We start from the raw sequence: 20718 nt of genomic DNA on the forward strand, positions 1-20718 counted from the left end.
GCGAATTATGTCTTGTATCTGGCCGGGAGTGGTAAAGAGGTTAGATCGGGTGATGTCAAGGCCTTGTAGGTACTGGGAGTGAGCGGTTACGTCTGGTAAGTCGGGGCCGGGGTTTGTTTGAAATTGACGTTCGAGCGAGTCGGCTATCAGCTCTGCTCGTTCGTTGGCCGGAAAAACTAGGCCGTCGGGGCCGGTTAGTGGGTGAGATGCTGGACGTTTGTGTAAGAGACATTTGTTGAGTTTGTATATTGAACCGTCTTGGTGGTCTAGTGAGTTAAGAAAGATGTCCCATTGGTCAGTATTGTGCGTTGCGAGTAAGGTACGTATGAGAGATATTTTGGCGTTTAGTTGTCGTTTAATTGTCGGGTCGCGGTTTATTTGCCATTCGCGGCGTATACGGTTTTTGTCTTGTATTTCCAGTTTAATGTAGTCTGGTACTACAGTGGACGGGTGTTTGCGTGTCGGTACGTATACGCTGGATTCAACCGCTTGTTGGATATGTTTTGTGAGGTTTTCGATTGCCAGGTCGATAGACTCGCGGTCGTTGGTCGGTTGAGTGGTTGAGTTCGGTAAGTTCGTGAGAGTTGTCGTGTATTTTTTCCAGTTAATAAACCGATTCGTAACCGGTGGAGAAGAAGAGATCGGAGTGCAGAGTGTATCTAGAAGAATGGGGTTGTGGTCGGAAGATAGTTCGTTGAGGTTAGTGATTTGAGTTTGATAGGGTAGTCGTACGAGGGCGATGTCGAGTATGTCAGGTCTGTATCGTGTGCATGTCGGGAAATGTGTGGGAGAAGAGGGAGCAGTTACAGAGTAGTCCGATTGTTGTGCGTGGTCAAAGAGGACACGGCCGGCAGCGTTAGTCGTGTGGCTATACCACAGCGGATGTTTGGCGTTGAAGTCGCCTGCCAAAATTTGCCATTCGGCACTCTTTGTCAAAAGGTCGAGGTCGTTTGTCGTTAGTAGGGTTCCGGGTGGTTTGTATACGGCTGAAATAAGTACTTCGTGGCCGTTGAGTTGTACGAGGATGGAAGAGGTTTGGATGGTTGTGTTTAGGGTAACTGGTTGGTGAACGATACGTCGGTTGACGAGAACGGCCGTGCCTCCGTGGGCGGGCGAGCCCCGCACGGGCGGCAGGTCGTTCCTGTACGTAAAAAAGTTAGGAATGTGAAGTCTGGCAGAGGGTTTTAGGTGGGTTTCGTTAAGTAGGATTATGTCGGTTTTCAGTTTTAGTGCTAAAGAGCGCAGTTCGTCAAGTTTGTGGTTAATGCCGTTTGAGTTCCAAAATAGAATTTTTAAGTTATCCATTTTGGGGGGATAGTATGGTTAAGAATGATTGTATTCTATGTGGAATAAGGTGAGTTGTACAAATATATGTTATGTTTTCTTAATTTTTTCTAATATGATATCACGCTATACGTTGTTACAGAACAAACACTCATAAAACGGTCTTTCTCAAGACTACAAATAAATAGACATAACAAGCGAACTACACAAATAGAACAGGGAGATCACAATGATAATATGTGGTTTTCAACAAACATATTTCAATCAGTATGATGAATTAAAAACCTACCTAGCATGTTACGATAACAAAGCAACGGTTTTTCCTGCCATGTTATGATGATATCATGGAATTGATGGCAGGCGGAATCAACATAATATTAGGTTAGGTGCACAAGTGTCCGGCGGAACCGATGGCCGACAGAATTGATATTAAAACGGCGGACTCGATAAAAACATCCCAAAACCATGATATGATATTGCAATTGTCACCGGTATAATTGCGGTATTCAACCTGACCATGAAACGGTAAATTTACTACACAGTACACGATATATTACAAACGTTATGTCCAATTAAATAACCACCTATGTATATTATGTTGCACGTCATTAATATAGACAATACGTACTCATCATTAACACGGCCGAAGACGGTTTCAATGGTTTCGAGATTGGAATAATTAAATTAATTTGTGGAAATTGACCCTTATGTTATGCGTGTAATATCTGTATTTGCACTAGTAGCGTACCTATCACATTTTAGATAATATCACATTTTGTGGTTCAATTTATCCGACATTTTAAGACTAATGACCTGTTTGTAGACCCAGGTTATACGAAATGGTTGTAGCCTCAGAGGTTCAAGTGGAAGGAAACGTAAAGAGACTACCTATTATAATACTCGTAGGTAGGTAAATAAATTAGAAATATGTTTTATTTCACACCGGCATGCTACTAGCTTACTACCGGCACAACTAGCTTTTAATTAACAACTCTTGAATGTTATTTTCGAGTAGTTACGTTTACAACCGAAACATTTTGACACACGACTTCAGTTTACTATCTAAATGTTTTGTTTTAGATTCTGAGTGAATAGTTATGACTTATGAATATGTATATTTTATTATGGCGTTTTTTTTTTTGAGGAGGAGAAGGAGGTTATGAGTACTCGATTTATAGTAGAAAAAAATGCTTCAATATTTAAATTGGAGGACGGTTTAATGAAGAAAATCGAATCTAGTTGGTACTTTTGAGAGGTCAAGATTGAAAATTCTCAGTACTTTTTAAAATAATCAAACAAAATACAAAAAAAGAATGAGGGGAAAACAGTCGTTTTTAAGCAAAATCTATTTTATTGTTTTGTATTGGAATTCAAAAATCGTAGATACTTGACATTTTTACCAAATAATTATATCATAATTTTACAATGTATATAGTATAATTTTCAAAATATGTAGACTCTTTTTGAATTATTGGACATTTTCGAGACAAGATATTATATGATACAAATATAAACTATTACAATAATGAAAATATATTAATAGTAAAATAAATGCAGTGCTTTTGTAAAAAATTAATACTATCTACCACATTAGGTACGTACTAATAGTAAAATAAATTTCTGTGATAGTAATAAAAAATATAATATGTCATAAATTAATATACTCAGTAATATATGCTAACAGAACGTCTTCGCTCTAAATCGTTTATCATATAATATGCTGTGAAATAGGTAGGCGTGTCATTGAATTCAAATTTGACATAAACATTACAGAAACTTACTGAATGGCAAGGTAGACTGACACTTACTGTACACGGGCGTGGTTACTTACTTCCCCCCCCTTTTCTTATTTATAGTTCATTTTTCCATTGTTTTCAGAATAAAAATATTTAGGTACAAGTGTATAACAATTGAAAAATAATCAATATCATTATTTTTTTTTTTAATTTTATATGGCGAAATCAATAACATAAACATCACATTGTCTTACTCGATGGTACGTTTGACACCTACTATACAGCACAGAGGTTACTTACTCTCTCCCATTTCGTTTTTATTTTCAGACCATTTTTCCATTTTTTTTTTAGGTATTTATAGATATAAGTACAATATTATAACAGCTTGAATAAAATCACGATTATACATTTTTTTTTAATACGAAACAATATAGTAAAAAATAAAAATATGATTGTGTCATTTAGAAAAATTAAAAATGAACGGTTTTCGAGTTTTTCTCTCCTCTCCCCCCCCCCAAAAAAAAAAAATCAAATAGTTTTTCCAATTCCTAAATGTTGACAATATATTATATGAATAAGTCGGTACACCTTGACGATAAAATACTGTAAACTGTATATTATTAGATATATTATATTAGATTACATAGTAGTTCCACTTCCTAAGAAAAGCCTTAATACTAATATGTAGGAAACTCTAAAAGTGATTTATTGCTCTCATGTCATATGGAAAACTTAAGGACTAGTTCTCGTGAATAGTAGTTTGTTAATCTATGTACGCATAGTTTTGTTTCCGATCGACATTTGTCTTGTCTTCGTCTAGTACAGTTAAAAAAAACAGCCCCGGTTTGAATACATGTTTTTAAATATTTTCCACGACCTTATACCTGTCACGTCCTGTATACACGACTTTTGAATAATATAATCACCGATATTATTGTTGTATAAAATTATACAGAGTGAACCGTTAGCCATGCTCGTCCTGCACGTTTCCCTTTAATCATGATTTGCGGTTTATCAATTATTTACAGTGACAAGGGTCGTTTACATTGAAAAAAAAACATATTTTAATCACCACACGATATTATATTTTAAAAGGTATAAAACAAATTTTGGCAATAAGTAATTGAAAATATAGTCTTAACTAAAAAAAATTCTAAAAAACAAAATTTTAATAAAATATGCATTACTAAAGGATAACAGAAAGGCGAGCATGTTTGGAGAATATCACCCTGTATTTAGCACGTATCGAGTTAACGTCGATGGAAAAAATTGCTACCTGTAAAACCACTTGATAATTCATAATGATTAATCGTTCCATCGTTTTTTTTCGGATTATAAAAGATGAAGGTTAAACTTTTTTTGTTCGAGTATGTATTGTTCCTTGTAGTTTTTGTCTGAATTTATTGCTATAAAATGTCTATTCCTAATATCTTGCAGACTATATATTATTATAAGTTGCTGTTTTCTCACGTTTTTTTTCAATAACAGTATACTAGACAATTTCAAACATGTACAATGACAATATTAAAATGTCCAAGTCATTCTTTTATTTATAAAAATAGTTTTCTCAATACCATTATTATTTGGTTTACTCGATTTGTTTACTACCCTATGGATGTATACTAAATATACTGAAACAACAAGTGCTGTAAACTAAATAAATATCTCCATATATCTCTACAAAATAATAAACTTATAATTAAAATGTTTGTGTAATGTATTATATTTTTAAGTATAAACCTAACTAGAAATCTAAGATTAGAGTTTCACAATGATTTTGAATCCTGTTGTAGAGAGATAAAAGTAAAATATAAGTTTAAGTGACGGTTATTTAATATGTAGAATTATATGAAAATATTATTACGATAGGGATATGTTAATCAAATGCTAATCATGGAAACAAAACTTATTGTAAATCTGTTATAATTTAGCACAATATTTGTCAAATTTCATTCATTTAATTTCAAAATATATTTTGTTAAGACATTTATTGTTGACGCAGTTTTTTGTTTTTTTAAGCAAACAAGTAATATTTACTAAGCACAATTAATTAAATTGATATAATCAATCAAACAATTTATAATACATAATATCCATTTATTTTTTATTACAGCCATGGATCTTCATTTAACTAAACAAGAACAAACACGTGCATTTGGACAACACATTGAATTCTGAACTCTTAGTGGATTTAAGTAAGTGTCTTAACATTTATTTTTAGATTTAAAATTGGTAAATTTAAACTTTTACATATTTTTAACATATGTTCATATAATAAATACAAATTGAAATTCGTATGCACATAGTGTTCCGGTAAAAAATAATATGTCAATTGTGCTCAATTATAATTATAATCTAATATTCAGATTTTAATTTATGTAATTTATTTACAATATTATACCTATCACTGCCAAATGAATAAAATTTAGTTGATTATTAGATTATTACTTCTCCAACAAAAAATCAAACTTTACGTATAATATAGATTCCAAATAATAAACTGTCGAATATTATATTGTTATAATAATTGGCCGATAATAAAATATAAATATAATGTTGTATACAAAGTGCAAACATAAAATATTTCAAACATGATACTAATTAGGTAGGTAAAATATATGAAATTCGAAAATCCTTTTAACTTTTATGTGACAATATTTATTCGTCCCTTATGGTTCGCTCTTATCATATAACAGCGTTATTCTATATGAACAGTCAATATGAGTTATATGGCATATTATAGTCGTTGCGCTCTTTTTCGTTGAACAAATACAATCATCGATCGAACATGCCATGCTAATTGTAGTTTTGTACCTATGCACACAACTGCACAATTAAATATGTATTTAAAACAATAAGTCCATTGCTCTATATATACTTCACAATAAGCCGTTAACATTGTTTTAAATTGTGAAAAAATATGACGCAATTTACATTTCGGAAGACATTATGACTTAAACGACATTAAGATTAATTAGAGAAGATACGCAGAATCGTATTTTTAATTTATTTTTTAAAGAAGCTTTCCCACCCCATGTGACACCATAATATTAAAGCACCGGCGAAAATAAATAAATTAGGGACAAAAGTTAATTATTTGACAAAATATAATTTTTTTTTTTTGGACTTAATGTTATTTCGTATTTTATTTGGAAACTGTAATAGAATTATTTACTACTTAATAACTATTATTATTGTTCCAAAAAACGGAAAAAAAGATTTTCTTTTTAGTTTTGACCAAGAACAGGTCCTATAATATAGTTAAACTTTTTGTGAATTATAAGGAAAGATATAATATTTACAATTAAATTAATGTACGACTTCTGACGAAAACTTATTTATTAATTGTCTTAATTGTCTACTGCTTATCGTCGTCTCAATTTTTGTCATAATTTATATTTAATATCATGGCGGTTTTAACACGACTTACAGACAGTTTAAAATTACGTATTTCCTCTGAAGATCGTTATAAATCAACCCTATATACGAAAATAATACTACGTGACTTTTTTTCATAAATAGTGTCAGTATGATAGACCTTGTACTTACTATAATACCTACCTACTATAAGGTACTAGATTCGTTTATATATACTTTTATATAATATATTATATAAAGTGTTAGGTTAAGCTTACCTGGTATTTTATTTTACGATGTCGCGGATTTCTTCTTGCAGGTCCAACTTAAAGAGTTAACAGTATAATGATTCATTTTACTACATATTATATTATTATATTATTATATTTCACGTGTTATATAATGTAAAACGTTTAAAGTTTTTAGCTTTGTCCATAAATAATACGCTTGTTAGTTCTACATGATAATTTTTTTTATGATTTATTGTGCGTTTAAAATTTTAATTATACCCTTTTCGACCACTGAAATACTTTTGACTTATTTGTAACGAAAAAAAAACAAAAAAATATCATACTTAAAATACACATATTGTATAACAAGGACAGACAATTATTTGTTTATCAATAAATATGGTTTGTTATTTTTTGGTGATCATTAGTAAGTTATTTTTAATAGTTCGTTTATCGACAGACCAGATAAAAATATTCTCATGGGTTTCTATTATATATCTACACTTAGGTTTACGAAAAAAAAAAATCATTAAATGAAAACGTAATTGAAAATAATATATATATATATATTGACAGAGCATTGAATAGAATACTATGAGAATGTTAACAAATGTCAAATGGTTTATAATGTTTTTGCTTGAATTTGAAAACCAAATTTAAATTATTAATCAAGGGTATAATACCCGTAGTCTGGGTAACGAAATAGTAATTATTAATTTGTTTATAAGTGAATAGTCATTTACTTTTAATTTCAACTTATATTAACCATGTCATCAATTTATAATCTATGTGATTCAATTGTCAGACTATTTTATAAACAACTATGATCAATTTCGGATGAAACAATTGTTTTCACTCTTCGCGCTATAATACTTCCGGGAGAGGATCATAATAATTTATACTGGCTTAAAATTGATTTCTGTTTTCTAATTATAATATGTATAACTACAGATTACTTAAAATATAGTATATTGTAAATTTTAACTGCCAGTTATTTGTACTACTGTGAATTGTACCTATTATAAAGGTACTCGACTAACGGTTGTAACCTCCAGTTATATTAACAATGAGTAATGGATACCTTTTTTACAGTGGCAATTTTTTTTCGATTTTTTAGTGCAGCATTAATATTTTTTTTGTGATATAAAAACACATAATAGTATAATACTATGAAAGTATATTTGAAATTGTATAACGATATGTAGGTACATCATTAGTGCATAACAATACAGCACCAGATGCATCCAAGAATAAACTAAATACCTACTTAAAAAAAATTGATTTATATTGTACAATCGTTGTACCCGTGTATAGTATTATATTATGATGATTCAAATAACTAACGATGAATGTAGTTTTATCGTTCATTAATAAATAAAAATACGGCCATTGAAAATGTGTATGATTAATTTTTTTATTGACGACTTTTTATTATTATTATTATTATTTGTTAAGCTCCAAAATTTGAACAGCAATAGTTTCATTCATCCTTATGTTCGACGATATTGGCCTGTCACTATTATACACCTTGATTGATGAACTGTTTTGTGAAATTCTCGTCATCGAAGAAAAACAATTTACATTTTATTAATAGCAGCAGATTTGTATAGCGACAATATTAATATTACAAATTTTTATTGCGTACATTACGCAACATATTAATACTGTAATCATTTATATTCATGGCATACTATGAATATGTTTACTAACATGTTTATACTTCGGTATGTATTAATTATATAGATTCCTATAAGTTTATTAAGCGAATAAAAAGTTTATTATTTAAACATTTAGTAGTAATAACGGCAGAAGTCATACCATATGATTTGGGACATTTGGGTAACAAAATCTAATCCAATTTTTATGATACTATATATGATTATAATACATTATTATTTATCAAAAGTTTGAAGGAACGCGGCCAGATTATCTTACAGTTTTGCGAGTTATATATAGGCACACAAAATGATTGTAAATTCAAGATAATATGACAATGACTTTGTATAATATTATGTATTTTGACTAACCATTATTCTTATTCAATTCTAACGTATTGATAAAAATATAATGTCTATTGTTGTAGAAGTATTATTAGATTTCGAATGGAACGTTGACGCTGTATTGGTTGTACAATAAATTGTTTTTTACCATGTCTGTGTGTACGGAAATAATGTTGTGTATACAAAAATTGTCTCTATTGATTGGGAAATATTGGACACAGATGTTATAATTTTTCAACTTCACAATCTTGTTCGATAAACCGAGGCGAAAATATATAGGCATTTGACATAAATTATATAGGTACGAAATTCAAAAATCCATATTTTCGATAATATCATAAAAAAATGTACCTATTAATTAATTAATTTATTATTTTTAGGTGCATAAAATAGTTATTTTACATTTACGATTGATAAAATATATTTTAAATTATTATATGAATTCCATAAATTATCAAGATAATAATACTTAAAAAGTCACTATAATAATATTATTTAATATTTGGCGCCTTAAATCACTCGGTCGTTAAATGTGCACAGTATTGTCGTATCACTTATATCCAGTGACACGCGCTAAACCTGCCATTGTCTTATCTTCGTACACTCTATAAGCTAATGGCTCTCTGTCCAAAATCAATTGTGTCAGCACTGTTTGATTTAGAGAGGCACGCGATGGCATACGTTTGTCTGTCTTATGTTGGTTCCTTCTATAACAGAGTGACTTGATATTTCGTACACCACGACTAACTGAATATGGTGAGATCAAGAAAAACTTAATCAACTCATAGCACGTAAATCCCAGCGCTGTTCGGTTGAAAAAGCAAGAACGTCAAACGATTAGAATACAATTTAACACAGTTTTTAGTCACTTTTATTATTTTATTTATATAACAATCATAAAATAATTTACTCATCCGTGTTACTTGTCCGCACACGACCGTCACACACATTCTTGCCGAACTCCATACGGCAGCAACGGAACACAAAGCTCATTCGTATAGCGATGGTGGCGATTTATTACAATGGTCAACTTGTAAATAATGCGGTCTCGGCACATTCGCTTCATTGGCCTAACCTCATTTATAACTTACCGCTGCTAAAATCTAATTTCTACTATTCTGCCCGGGTTTTATAAAGTCATGTTTTTGTAAATTATTACTGACTGTAGCATACGATATAATAAAGTACAGAGATCGAAGTTATATAGTCTCCTAGTTTAGTAAGATAGTTCCTATAAATATTAAATTGTATATTATAGTTTATATTATTATTATATAGTATAACACAACAAAAACACTCCACCAAACTCCGTGTAAAAAAATGCTAAGTATAAAAAAAGAACGGCTCTAAAAGTTGTCATATAATTGTATAGCTAAGCCTTTGAACTATATAGATATAATTTATGTTAAAATAGTTTGCTAAATAATTGAACTCAGCTTAAATACACTACCTATTTCAATGATCGTAGACTATAATATTATTATTATGTCATTCTGCTATAGTATTTTTAATTTTTACTTAAGTCGCCAAGCTAAGTTAAATTGTTTTAGCAGACTATTTTAACATAAATGATAACTGTAGATGTGATTTGATAACTTAAGTTAAAACTTTTATAAATGTAAGAGGTGTTGCAAATGTGTGATTTCCCTCCTCATGTGAATAGCCATTGTCAACTGTTGTAAATTAATAATTTTACTTATTTTACATACTGTATAAATCGTAATTTTTTCAAATAAAGTCAATTCTAAAAAAAAAAAAATGATATCTGTAGTTCAATGACTTAGCTATAAAATGACATCACAATATTTTTAGAGCCATTATTTTTTATACTTAGCGTTTTTACACGGAGTTTAACGGAGTGTTTTTATTGGGATATCACTAATTTTTTTAATTTTTTGTGGATACCTTATTTTTTGTAAGTCTAAAAAACGTGAATAAAAAATAAGTAATAACTTGCTTTATAATATAATATAATTATTAAATAATAACTTTTTTTAAAACACTCGCGTACATTTATTGTGGTGGTTACAGTCGGGTACGTGACAAGAAATACATGGTTTTAAATTTTAATAATAATATGATATCGTGATTGATAGTGAATGTGTGTTCGATAATGACTTGGGGGGGGGGGGGGCAAACACAATGGAGACATCATAAAAATATTAAAGAATATAATATCTATGGCACGTGCGTAAAATATCGGTAACACTATCATATTATGTTGTGAGGGTCCACCACCGATCATCGTGTCGGATAGTGCATTGTAATGCGGGCCGCGGGGAATATTATATAATAAAATGTTGAAAATTCGCTACAATAATTTATTTCTAGTTAAATTGGCTATGACTGTTGAGATATTGTTCAAAATGATTTGAAAATTACAGCATGCACTTCTACGTAAAATTTCCAGTTAGATGATTGTATTTCAAACTTTATTACTTAATTACAAATTTTCTTCTCTTTCTCGAGAAATTTTTTTCGTGAACCATGTTGCTTCCTGTAATTATTGTCCAAAAATTTTTGAGTGTTTCTTGGCTATATGTGCATTTTAAGGCTCTCTTTTCTTTTTATACTTAGCGCGAACCTGCCGTTCGATGTAATTCGGATACATAGGTGTTTTACTTAAGGCAGGCCGTACGTAATAGTTGTAACAAACACATTAGTAACCAAAAATTATTAAAGTGATATAATTATATAACGTGCATACTACCGTTATACTGACATAAATAAGCTGTACAGCAGACAAGATTGGATAAACTATTATCTTTACTAATATTAATTTATAAATTCTAAGAATTTTTGCCTTTTTATACATTATACGAAAAAAATGTATTTCCCAATTATATGGCCCCTTATGCCGAGGGTTATTTTTAATAATAATAATAATAAAAACGGTATTTTAATCAATTTGTTAATTTAACATTTTTACACAATAAGAACTGTTTTGTTGTTTATTTTTTAATCGTGCTTGACTATTCTGCCTATTTAATATTCCGTTCGTTATCGAACATTCAAATAAATTTTTTACACCATAAGAACCCATAGTTGTTGTCACTTGTCAGTCGATTAATACAAATTATAATATCTGTATTATTCAAGCACCATTTCATCTTAAAATAAGTCAATATTATTTATCTATTTTTATATCGTTTTCTACAAACAACAATGAATATTAATTGGTAAAAGTTCATTTATACGAATCGAGATGACAAAAAAGTAATAAAATTGGTCATTGGTCATTGCTCACTCCCATTTTTTCTATCATTTTAAAACTATAGGTTAGGTATAGGTACTTACTAAAGTTTTCATTTAAACAAAATAATTTTTTATCACCTCAATACACTTTTATTAAGGTATACAAATTTAAATATGTTAAGATACGGTACTTAAATATACTAAATATTAAAATGATCAGAATATTTTGAGTAAATAAATAAATAATTTATTTTATTTTATTATTTATTGAACAAAATGTGGCTGAAAATGTTTGTTGCAATCACCCTGTATAGTACTCCACCTATAGTATTACGTTTCTTTGTAACGACTTGATGAATTCAATATCAAACAATACAGTCGAATATTTGAGAACAGAGACCGCGTACACAATGGAAAAATGGCATTGCTCCGAACTGAGAGTATCGCAGAAACCATTCGTCTTCATATATGTAATGATACTATTATTTTATGCTGTTACGATTTTTTTGGGGGGTTTCAGATATGGTGTCGGTGGAAGTTAAAACCTTTTAAGAGGCAATGAAATTGACCTCGGTACATGTTCAATTATATCCTCCTCTCATACAATTCAATAACATCGGGTGTATTAATATTTTTTTTTCTTATAATAATGTAATGATAATGGAGAAATTAATTAATACTGCGACTATAATAGATTTGTTAAGTTTAGTTTATTACTTATTAGTTATTACACTAATATCGTTTTTCGTTTTTTTTTATAAATAATAATATCTGAATAAATAATAAGTTAAAACTAACGAAAAATTGTCTTATGAATATAGGAAGGTTTGTGTACCTATCTAATATGTATCTACTATGTATTTACAATCTATAACCACAGAATATTATTCTGTCGTATAATGAATAATAATACTGAGTCGGTATATATAACTCGGATCATTAGATCAATAAACATTAAAAATTATGTTATTATTATATTTTGTTTGTTTAAATTTTCATAAAATTAAATATTTTATTTTTTGTCCTTCTAATAATTTCGTATTGTGGTACTATTCTTAGGAACCCGTAACATTTTGTATTGACTCATATTATTTTATGTTTTTTTTATAAGTATAGGTAATACATAATACATAATACACCGTGGGTGGCTTATTTATATACCTAAACCCGTCAGTTGTACTTACATATGCAACACGCCCATATGACATAGTCGCATAGACCCATAAAGTCATTCATAAACCCTCATATATTCACCCCCCCCCCCCCCCATCCAAAAAAATTCATACATAAATAAAAATTATTTGATGCATACATCATTGAAATGTAATAAATATCTGTTTGAATTGTTATTACTTATTACATTATTCTTCTGCTACTTGTGAAAAATCATTGTCTTCTATGACGTGTAGACTGCAGTGTAAAAAATTCACTTTGGAATTGAATGTTGTAAGATAGGTTATGCCAGTGACTCGTAAAGAATTCATATTATATAGAAAGAAGAAGCATAATATATTTATCTATTATTATATAGGTGTGTTTAGAAATATTAAAAGAAATTTAAAAAATATTAAGTATTAAAATAATATTATACACCATTATTATATTAAAATATAAGTACTTATGTCTTATAATATATTTATCGTAGATTGTTTTTGGTACTCAGCAAAAAAAAAAAAAAACGTTTAATTTTAATGGATGAATAATTAAATAATATATTCAGTGTGTTATATAATAGATGTAGTGTTATAGTTCATGTATGTTTTGATCTACAAATGTATGAAATAGCAGATAAACAATACCCTACACGGGTCAGTAAATCATAATTTTTTACAATCGCATGAGTTAAAAAAAATTGTATTTTCGTCTATGAACACACTGTATATGGACATTATACAATATTATGATGAAATATAGTAGAAAGCAACGGAGAAGGAAACATTCTTAGAACCACCAAGATTTGTTTACTTTTGTGTCTTATATAGTTACCGTTTGCGTGCCTATGTAATTATTTATCGTGTCGTATTTCAGATGTATATACTAAAATCATAAATCTCGTCGCGGTTTACACACGCGCGTGCGCACATCACGTATTTACGCCATGTCTAATAAGCGTACATCATACGGATATTCCAACGTTTTAGATATTATTTGCTCCCGTACGGTCCAAATTCTTAGCACAAATTGTTATTTTACGATAATACATTTCAATAAAATGTACACTGCTAGCCACAACAGAACGAAGACACGCCTTAAGGTATAATATTATAATTATAGTAATTACTAATTATTAGTTTGTAAGCCTAGAGAAATTCGACCGATCGAGATCCGCTTTCGCGCGTACCAATAATATATGCATCATTTGAAGAAAGATTTTTTGAAAATTTTGTTTTGCGAATCGCGTGGTCTATATTATAATATTCGCTACTATAAATATTTCGTTCGATTTTTTTCAACAACCTGTAGTATTGTTTTACATTTTATTTTAATTTTTCATCTACACTTTAATTCATTTAAGGTAACATTATAGTATATATTATTATGTACAGTACGCCATTTACACCTCGTTACCTTTTATTTATATATTTATTTTTTTTTATATACGCCTCAACTGCTAAGGCTATTGGCGTTTCAAAATATACATTACACTTAATGTTTTATACAAGATATTTTAAATATGATACATCATACATGAATGGTTTAAATTATTGTTATCACATGTGATAATATTATGTATATGACGTATATTATGTATAACTATTGTGAATATGCAATATTTTCTGAATCAAGTTCGTCTCTTTGAGGATTTGTGGTTGATTCTATGTCATATCCGGGTTATTGGGTGCTACTCGTGCTAGTATTTCACATAGATTATAGGGGAACATCAAACTATGAAGTCCCTGGAGTCTTTCGTCAAGAAGTACCTTTTATGTTTATCTATATAACTTATATTATATCATGAATTTATGATACACTTCCCTTTGGAAATATTTAACTTTAGTCGATACTTTCTTCGCATAATGTTATATAATAAATAAATAAGGTACTGAACTACTGACGTCATAACAATATACCCAGACAGCATTTTGTAATGATAACGTTATAATAGTATTATAATAACGTTATACTAATATTATTCGTCATTACAAAATTATAATAATATTATTAATCAAAAAATTGCTGTCTGGGTAGTAGTATAGTGTGTACATTTCATAATTACAACATACCTACTAATATGAATAGTAACAATGATATGGATATGTGGCTTAAGTTAAAAACATAACATAAAAAAATAATTATTATTTATGCATTAATATGCATATTATGCATTGATCGGTAAATCTACTAATTTTATAAGAAAATTTATATACACATTATGGCTTGAGCGCCCACCACAGAGAATTCGTTTTATTGATTATTAATAAATAATTGAAATCTTGTAGAATATTAATATCCATTAACACATCATGATGCGTAGGTGGGAAATATTGTTGTCAGATAAACACGTATCTTATTGTCAGGGAAATGCTCTTATAGTTATGTCAATGTCCAAACACATTGTGAAAATTAAAAATTATATTCTTCGTTTTTACGTTTGATATTGATAGCTGGTACTTGTTAAACAATTGAAATGTATTTTTAGGTCATGAAAAAATCCTCTCATAAAAAAATTTTTCAAAGACTAATAATTAACGTCTAGAATAAAAAAGCACAGCTGTGAAATTATAAGAGGTAATGAGAACCGTAAGCAAATTTAACTCCAAAGACCAACTATTTTTGGCGAAATATTTTAAAATTCGGAAGAAACGATCAGTTATTCTGTTCGAGAAACAACTATGTAGCGTGTGGGTTACATAAAAAGGCAAAGATGTTGTTTAACCTCCTGGCGCTTGCTACCGTGTGTTTATAGTTTTTTTTGTTCTACAGAGTATTGTCGAAAACTAAACTGAGAAATTCGAAAATAACGTCTTCTGAAATATCCACATAGTGTATTGTGTTCGTTAACTTTGTTCCCAAATTAATTTTGGAGAGGAATAATTGCGTGAAACTCATTTTATTATGTTCTTTGAAAACTTAAAAACGTAATCAAAGTTAAACCAGTATTATAAACTATTATAATATGACTGTTCTATCACACTACCTAGAAAATATAAAATTCGTTTCAATATAAATCGATAGCATGATCTAAGCGTATCCATAATCAAACCGATTTTCACATAATTTTTCATTATTTTCGAATGATATCGCAGTTAATGCTTGCATTTTAACGTAAAAACTTTTTTCGATGTTTTTGAACGCTGACAGTCAATTTTCAAATTCGCAGTGCATTTTTGATTTCTTTACAGTTTCATCTTTCGAAATGTCTTCATTTCGGCTTATTTGTGTAACGATTTCTAAATAATATACTAAAATCATAGTTAGTACACTATTTTAACTATAGATACGTAATAGTAGGTACGTACCAATTGAGAACTAGAAAACGGTGGTAAGAAATAAAAATGGAGTGTGTAATATTATTTTGTGTTTTTAATATTGTGATCATATAATTATAAATATTCCTATACAGGAAAAAAAGGACGTTAATAATTAATTTTAAAATCATATCATGAAATTCCAATTTATCAAAATTCGGCTGCAATGTACTCATTATAAAATACATTTTGATAAAAATTAAAATCAAATTATCTCGCTCGTATGGTCTCGCCCATATTTAGTTCAAAGTAAATTCTATATACTCGTGTGAAAATCGGAAAATTCAAACAAGCATTGCAAACGGTGGGCGTTATCATATAAACACGTCAATTTGTCGATTGTTCCCGGCCAGTTTGACAAGCGGCGTGTGAAATTATATCGCGTTTGGTTTTAAATTACTTTTACCTATAATATTATATACTATGGAAGTATGGTACCGATTCTAATTGATCTCGCAGTATATATTGCGCACGACATGCAGCTAATAATAAAGGGAATACGATTTTTTAATCAAAATCAAAAGTTAATTTCAACTCACAAATCGTATAACCGACGGGAACTATACCCAGCACAATATTATTCAATATAAAAAAATAAGGTTATAATATCGTTGTTGAGTTTAAAATTGCATGGTATGGTTTTGAAAAAAAAAATTAATTCCAGAATGTACATAATACACATCATAATATATTATTATAGCATCTGTACACAACTGTGTTGTTTATATTATAATTGAAGCTTAAACATAATAATAATAATTATTTTTATTCGTTTGGTTATATTTTTTTATAAATATAAATGTACGAAAATTATTAATTATTTAATGTTTTTATACATAATAATCAATTTTGTAAAGTATTTGAATATTAATACATACGTACTTGTATTTTTAATTTAAATACTTTATCGTCTTTGTTTGGATTATCAATATTATTATTGTTACTCATGAAAATAAATCCGGAAACTCGAAATCTTAGGATTATTGTAATTTTATTATTGGTACAGCCTCCTAAAATAAACTCTAAACACTATTATTGATTATTTTCGTCAAAATAAAGCCTGTAAGGTGACTTGAATTGAAAACTATAAAATATTGTTGTTGTCGGCTATCGCTGGTTTTGTCCTTTGTGTACGTCACGCGTTTCTATATTGTAAATATTAGATATATTATATTCTAAGAAAGAAATATATAGACAATTAATGGAAATATAATACACAGGCACATGCCATTTTGCGAATTTATTAAGTATAGATACACTTTATAGTTTATTATATTTGAAACGTTTTGAACATACTGTAGACAATTTGTTATTTGGTACTTATATGGTTATAGGTATAAAGTATATTGTATAACGTAAATTAACCTAAATGATCAAACTTAAAGCTTAAACGTCAAATACATCGCTCTGCTCACGAGAGACTAACATTCATGAAAAGTATTTTTATTTAAATACTTACTGTGTACTTGATATACTTTTTAAGTAGCATTTAAGCATTTGTACCTACCTATATTTAAATACAAAAAATGAAAAATATTTTTTTACGAAAGTGATAATAATTTACCAATAACAAAATTTGTTTTTCGTGTTAAACAAATATATAACATAATATATTATCGAACAAGCAGAATGGGTGCGACTAGGGGACCATCTTTCAAGGGTGTTTTTTTTATTGGTATACACTTCGTGTCAGTAAATCAAAGTATATGCACTATATATGGGACATAGGTACATAAATCTGAAATCCGAAAGCACGGTTACAGTGAATTCCTGTGGGTCGCCGAACAGAAATCCGAAGTATGCGAATTAAAACTGAAAGTATTCATTGACAATCCAAAATTTCGGTGCGATGTTTACTCCGAACGATCGTCACGTAGTAAAAAATTCAGAAATGTTTGCGTAGGGTATCTTACACGATCTACATGACAAGGCGATTAAATAACCAATTAAAAATATTTTTATTATTTTTTCTAACGAATACAATATGGTTAATAGAATAGAATCTATAATATTATAGAAACGCTGAAAACGAAAAATGTCAAATAATAATTTTATTTTCTGATAAATAAATTAGAATATGATATTTATTTTCATACATGACATAATTTTTAATAGTTGTCGTATTTAGTATTAAAAATAAATAATTACTAAATCACTAAAATATCATTAAAAGAATTCAGTTCATAGCATAAAAATTTAAAATTTTCACAAAAAATTACTAGTTGCCAACATAATGTGTTTACTTTTATACAAAATAATATACAACCAATATTGAAGAAAACGTTTAATTTTATTAAAAAAAATCTTTTGTACAACAAAGATTTGTATTACGTATTATTATCCCATTATAGAAGCAAATAATGAGATAAATTATAATTCTTGGATCTTATCCATATTAATTCGTCCATACTATACTTCATTTTTTTTTTTTAAATTTCCACTCACTCTTGTCAAATTGACAAATACGTATGTCGTACAACTTAAAATAATACTGCAGGTATACTCGCAGTCACTCAGAAATTCAAATTATTTTATTGTTTATAATATTAGCCATGCATATTTTGTGATGTATTGTTAAACATTTTGTGTATTTTAACTATGGAAAATGAGTAGTACTGTAAATCCGGGTTACTATTATATAATATTTCTTTTTATTTAAAAAAAACCACGAGTATTTGCCATTTTTTAGTGGAATAAATTTGATAGTATTTAAATTAAGTCCCAAATTGTACACAAAAAACACGGAAAATGTTATGCACTCATTTTATCAATTCATTTAAAAACATATTTACATTTTTTTCTTGTTTTAAAAATGTACATGGGTACAATTGTAAAATCGAAAATATTTAAAAAATTATTATCATTATGCATTTGTATAATATTCTTTTCCCCGCGCTGTAGTATATTATAATATCAAAAGCTTTGTTTCACGTTTAAAATAATAATTCACGCAGGGTTACACCGATAGGTAGAATAGGTAGATACTGGTTCTCATTGAATTATCACCGAACTCTTTTTAAATATAATATAATATGATAATATGAAAGGTACTTGAATGACGTTCGATGCTTACGGTCAGATGACACTCAATACCGAATAAGCGTGTACCCATCAATAGACAATAATTATTATTTATAGTTGTATGTTTATATTATTATATTTTATTTGAACTTCAGCTGCCCCACATATCAAAAGTCGGTTCTGGGATTATAAAAGCGGCCCCTCTGATTTGATTTACCCATATCATTAATTTGAATAAACAATTTTACAACAATTTTACAAACAAATTTACAACACAGCGCTGTTCTTCCATATTATATAATTCAATCAACAAATTAATTATAAACAAGTTAAGCTATAGATACTTATATATAATTAAAGATAAATAATTTTGCTTTCAACTATTACACGTGTTTATATTTTTGTGCTGAATTAATAATATCTTTAGTAGGTATAGGTACACGAAGTTAAATAGGTAACTCAAAAACCACGAGTTCAAATTTTGGTTTTGATTTAGGTACCTATCAACATTTCAAAAAAGTCATCTGCTTAACAACAATTTACAAAGAAAACGGTGATTTTCATTTGTTAAAAAAATTAATTAATAAATATAAAGTGTAAGTAACATTTTCTATATTTAATTGTTAAAAATATTATACTATTCGGGGTAAAAATTCCTACATTGTACTTATTATTAAAAATGCATTTTCGATACTAATTAACTGCTTAGTTAAATCATTTTTAGTTAAAAAATACAGTTTAAACATATTTAAGACATAAAATAGTTTACAAATAATTCTTTTTGATATAAGTACAGATTACATTTTTATATAAAGATAAATAAGGAGTTTTTATAATAAATCACATAAATAATTTCAGTAACAGCGTTATTTAGTATGTTACATACAGTATTAAGTTTTAGTCACATAATATTCATATCGGAGCCGGTGGGAAATTTTTTTTTATGATATAAATGTCTAAAAAAGTCTATGAAAATACATAATACATAGAATTTTTAAGCATTATTTACAAACAAATGTACAGTTACTCAAACAAGTTTTTTTTTTTATCAAATATTTAGGCTCTACAATGTATTATGACATTATGAGCAGTTGTTTACGTACTTACTTACGTCTTGTAGATTGTGTTGTTGTGTGTACTAAATATGTGATAAAAAATAAAAAGTAAAAAATACGGAACGATTGACAATAAATTGGAAAAATAAATAACTTAAAGTTTCAAGAGCTAATTTAGGTAAATTAATTAGGCATGCCCTTGTGCCGTCTTAATCGATTCATCAAAACTTTAAATATTTATAGGTACTTATAAGTTATAATTAATATTTAATTAACAATTCACTATTTGAACATCGATTTTTATATTCAAAAATTCTCGGAAAAATATTCGAAGTATAATATGTCCGACGAGCAGTTTTTATAAAAAAAAA

At 28.5% G+C, this 20718-nt stretch overlaps 1 protein-coding gene across 4 annotated transcripts in view; it reads left to right on the forward strand.

Moving 5' to 3' along the window:
* Window positions 1-20718, forward strand: part of LOC132940851 (octopamine receptor-like) — a 170964-nt gene that overhangs the window by 56531 nt on the left and 93715 nt on the right. For 2 of the 4 annotated variants that reach the window (XM_061008641.1, XM_061008642.1), the window contains exon 2: window positions 5134-5215. The exons of 1 other annotated variant lie outside the window; for it this stretch is intronic. Coding sequence is in view for 1 of the 3 variants with exons in the window: in XM_061008640.1 (XP_060864623.1) it covers window positions 14015-14056 (42 nt within the window). In the remaining 2 variants the exon portion in view is untranslated. Of the gene's footprint in view, window positions 1-5133; window positions 5216-13995; window positions 14057-20718 lie in introns of those variants that run through there. One more of the 4 variants, XM_061008640.1, reaches the window with a different exon arrangement.

The sequence above is a fragment of the Metopolophium dirhodum genome, chromosome 3, assembly GCF_019925205.1.
Source record: "Metopolophium dirhodum isolate CAU chromosome 3, ASM1992520v1, whole genome shotgun sequence".
Lineage (NCBI taxonomy): Eukaryota > Metazoa > Arthropoda > Insecta > Hemiptera > Aphididae > Metopolophium > Metopolophium dirhodum.